Below are 4234 nucleotides of genomic sequence, written 5' to 3' on the forward strand. Positions count from 1 at the left end.
ATTAATATTAATTATTATGTATATATATATAATTTATTTTATTTTAATATATTTTTTATATTTTAATATATATTTCATACTAATAATTAATTTTAATGTATACCTAACATAATTATTCACTAATTGAGTAATATGTAAAAATAAATAAAGCAAATATTAATACAATATATAATAATTAATATTAACTAAAAAAAAGTAATTATCTAACATTACTCATATATAAAATCAACGGTACAAGATTAAATGAGTTGAAAGAATATGCAAAAATTTCTCATTAAAATATAAAAAAATGGGAGCAAATTGACCAAAACGTAAATCCAGTATTGGTGTAAGTAGTAACTACTAATAGACATTAGTGTCCAAAAAAATGACATACTAATGAGAATTGTTGTTGTGCATAGTGAGTGAGAATTGAGAAGTGAGGACACGTGACAATGAGTGTATCTAAAGCTTACAAATCATTGGTTATTTTCTCATCCAAATACCAACACCAAAGATAAGACGATAAGCCCACGTGGCAACAACACTCACTTCTTCTCTCTCCCCCCACACATCAACACAACAAAACCAAACTCCTTCTTCTTCTTCCTCCCCAAACAACCAACCAACCATGGCTTCCCCAACTCTCATAACACCAACATCCACACCCAAATCGTCACTCCCACTAACAACCAACACTACAGTCAAACCCAAACCCTCCTCCACCACCAGCACATCACGCCGTGAACTCTTCTTCTCCATCACGGCGGTCTCATCGTCATTGCTGGCCGCCGTCCCTATTATGGTGGCACCAAGCGCGCTGGCTGCAGAGGACGAAGAGTACGTGAAGGAGACAGAGGAAGTGATAAACAAGGTGAGGACAACAATAACAATGGACAAGAATGACCCTAACGTGGCAGCAGCGGTTGCAGAACTGAGGGACACTTCAAACTCATGGGTTGCAAAGTACAGAAGAGAGAAAGCGCTTCTTGGAAGAGCTTCCTTCAGGGATATGTACTCTGCTCTCAATGCCGTTTCCGGTCACTACATCAGTTTCGGACCCACTGCCCCCATTCCCGCCAAGCGTCGGGCCAGGATCTTGGAGGAAGTTGACACCGCTGAGAAGGCACTCAAGAGAGGAAGATGAACAGTAACACTTTTTTCCTTTTTCTTTTCTTGGCTACCTTTTTTTGTATTATCATTGCTCTATTCAAATCTCTAATTACAGTAAGAGCTTCAGAGAAACAAAAATATGTGAGTTCTAACAACTGTCTTCATCGTATTGGTTATTTTGCATAATTTAATTATATATGTTATACAAGAAACTTAGGAAAGTAAATAAATGAAGGTCTGCAAGTTTGCATGGCATGTTATACATTTAGTGACTTAATTAAATTAATTTATCAATATTATTGCTCGCATCTCGTATTGGTTAACACAAGATGTGAGACTTAAAGAAGATCCAAACGTAGCCTTAAGTTAATTAGAAGCTTGCTTACTTGGCAACTTTCTGTTTTTCTGTTATTACAGATAGTAGTTGGGAATTAGCACAATTAACACATCTAATTTAGTCTATATATTAGATTCATTTATCATTCTATTTTTTTGAGATTCACCGTTCTACAACCTATACGGTGAACATCACATTCTCTTCTTGCTTTTTTTAAATTCTTGACTTGCTGGACACGATTTCACACAAGAATGATAAACTTACATATAATCTTTAATTTTTCTTTTTAATGTATAGAGATAAAAAGGCTTATCTATAATGAAATAATGATGCCGCTTTTGATTCAAAACTAATGCGGATATAAGAATGTGGATAAGTATGAGGTATCACTTCAGTAGTATTCTATTCTCTGACAAATAAAACATATTGCCCGTATTTTACATCTTTAATTTCCACTTGATTAGCTAGTCATATTAATTAAACTCGACAATTCAACAATGTTCAAGTACAACATTGCAATACAAAGCTTGCTTCTCTTTTATTAGGCTTCTTTTGTCTTTTGGATTCCTTCGTTATACATTACTAAAGTTGAGTTAGGATTTGGATATACAATTTAATTAAGATCTTTATTAAAAGAAGCTTAAATTATAAGGATTTATATTAAAAATAGTTTATAAATAAATTATTTTGTATTAATTTTTTTAATAACAAAAGTATTTATTTAAAATTTTAATGATAGGCAATTTTAGAAAAAGAGGAATTATTTTTTAAATTTTTTCATAAGTTCTTTGAATAACTTTTCGAGAAGCAACGAATTAATTTTAAAAATTGTATCAAATACTAATACTAGAATTTTTCATAATTTCAAAGCTTAAAAAAAAAACTTCTAAATCTTTTCAAATAAGTCCCAAGTCTAATTCAATTTTAAAGTAACTCATAAAATAAGAAATGTCTTACGTTTAAAAAGACACTTTAACAAGGATATATAATATTAATTCTCTATTATTTATTTATTTATTTGTCATACAACTCACACACTCTAACACATTCTATTTAAGAGTTCTTAGCCTATTGTCTCTATTGAGATTCCGAAGATATGGTCTATGACACCTAGGGCTGGAAGTGAGTCGAGCTGAGTCGAGCTAGACTAAGCTCAAGTTCGACTCACAAAAATTGAGCTTGGCTCACGGCTTGACTCATTAATAATCGAGTCTATTTTTTAAGCTCAAGCTCGGCTCACCGAAAGCTCACGAGCTGATTCGAGCTCACGAGTTGGTTCAAATAATAGAAATATAAATACATAATCAATAATTCTATATCAATAAATTATAATTTATATATTTTAAAAAAAATATTTAAAAAGATCAATTTTATATATTGTTTATCTATCAATAAATTATAATTTTTTTAATGTTTATGAGCTCAATTCCAAGCTCAAACTTGGCTCACTAGCTCACGAGCTTAGCTTATCGAGCTATTAACGAGTCAAACTCAAACTAGCTCATGAATTGGCTTGACTCACTTCCAACCCTAAAGACACCTACATATTTGCCACCAATATGAGAGTCTCACACTCTCACCATATTAATTCTCTATTATTTTTCTGTCTACACTTTTTTTCTTCGGTAAGTTATTGGGGGCCTAAGCCCAAAGAAAACAGACACACACAAAAAACGCCAACGCTACATGGAGAGGAGGTTTTTTGAAGGACTCTATTATTAATTTAAGTAGTTGACCCTGAAAAAAAAATTAATTGACAACCTGTTGGGTTGACCTAGCTGATGAAAAAAATGGAAACAAAAACTTTATTTGGACCTGAAAAATTTTTTACACTAACTTTTCCCAATATACATTATTGACTTGCTAGTTGCTACTTATAGGCCACGGCTGGGGGCAGGTTAAACCCAATAGATGCATGGATATTTTTGAACACTTGAATTCAGATCTAATAGCTTCATCCAATAAATCCCCAGAAATAAAGGATCAAAATACAAAATCAATTTAAATTGATCGAATAGTCAATTTACTCGTTTGTTTAAATAACTATTGATGATTCAAATTTTATTTTGTATATATGTCAATTCATTGACTAAAGATAAATCCTTAATTAAAATTTCGATTGGTAACGAATTAGGGTGTGTTTAGATTTGGGTTGAAGAAGAGAGAAGCCTGTTTAAATTTCTTGAATGCTTCATCTTTATGTTTGACAGTTTTTATCCTGTAAACCTAGAAGTAATTTTTATCTTTAACCCACGTTTACTAGAAATTAAAAATTCTAGCTTTTTCGTTCACTTTTTTTTACGTTGGATTGAACTTTATATTCTATGTACTAATTATGTCCTTCATTATTCATATGTTTATTTTTTTATAATATTTTTTTTAATACTCTCTTATGCATATTATTTTTTTTATGAAACTTCTGTTTTTTTATATGAATTCTTTTACTATTATTGTTATTTCTTTTTATGGAATAATTTTTTTACTTTATATTATGATTCTATTAATCCTACTAAAATACTAAAAAAATTAAAATTTATTTAAATATTTAAAATAAAATTATAAAATAACATAAAATAATTATTTAAATTTATATTTTTTCTGTAATTTTTTATCTAAAAGTGATTTTAAATAATGTAATCCAAATAATATTTAGTTTATTATAATTCATTTTGAATAAAAATTACCAAATATAAACTACGTTAATACTAACTCACTTTTGATCAAAATTAATTTTATAAAATTAATTTTATACAAATTTTTATTTGCAAACAGTCCAAACACACACTTAGTTCTTATCTTATAGAA

At 29.8% G+C, this 4234-nt stretch overlaps 1 protein-coding gene across 1 annotated transcript; it reads left to right on the plus strand.

The window, feature by feature from the left end:
• The first annotated feature begins 545 nt into the window (after window positions 1–545).
• On the plus strand, window positions 546–1322 carry LOC107462124 (photosystem II repair protein PSB27-H1, chloroplastic). Its single transcript, XM_016080690.3, has one exon. The coding sequence runs from the start codon at window positions 611–613 to the stop codon at window positions 1124–1126; it is 516 nt and encodes a 171-aa protein (XP_015936176.1). The 5' UTR covers window positions 546–610; the 3' UTR covers window positions 1127–1322.
• Window positions 1323–4234: the final 2912 nt, after the last annotated feature.

Source organism: Arachis duranensis, chromosome 8, assembly GCF_000817695.3.
Source record: "Arachis duranensis cultivar V14167 chromosome 8, aradu.V14167.gnm2.J7QH, whole genome shotgun sequence".
NCBI lineage: Eukaryota > Viridiplantae > Streptophyta > Magnoliopsida > Fabales > Fabaceae > Arachis > Arachis duranensis.

What these genes read in the sequence shown, in the direction of transcription:
- LOC107462124 (XM_016080690.3), top strand. Translation starts at nt 611, where the DNA reads ATGGCTTCCCCAACTCTCATAACACCAACATCCACACCCAAATCGTCA.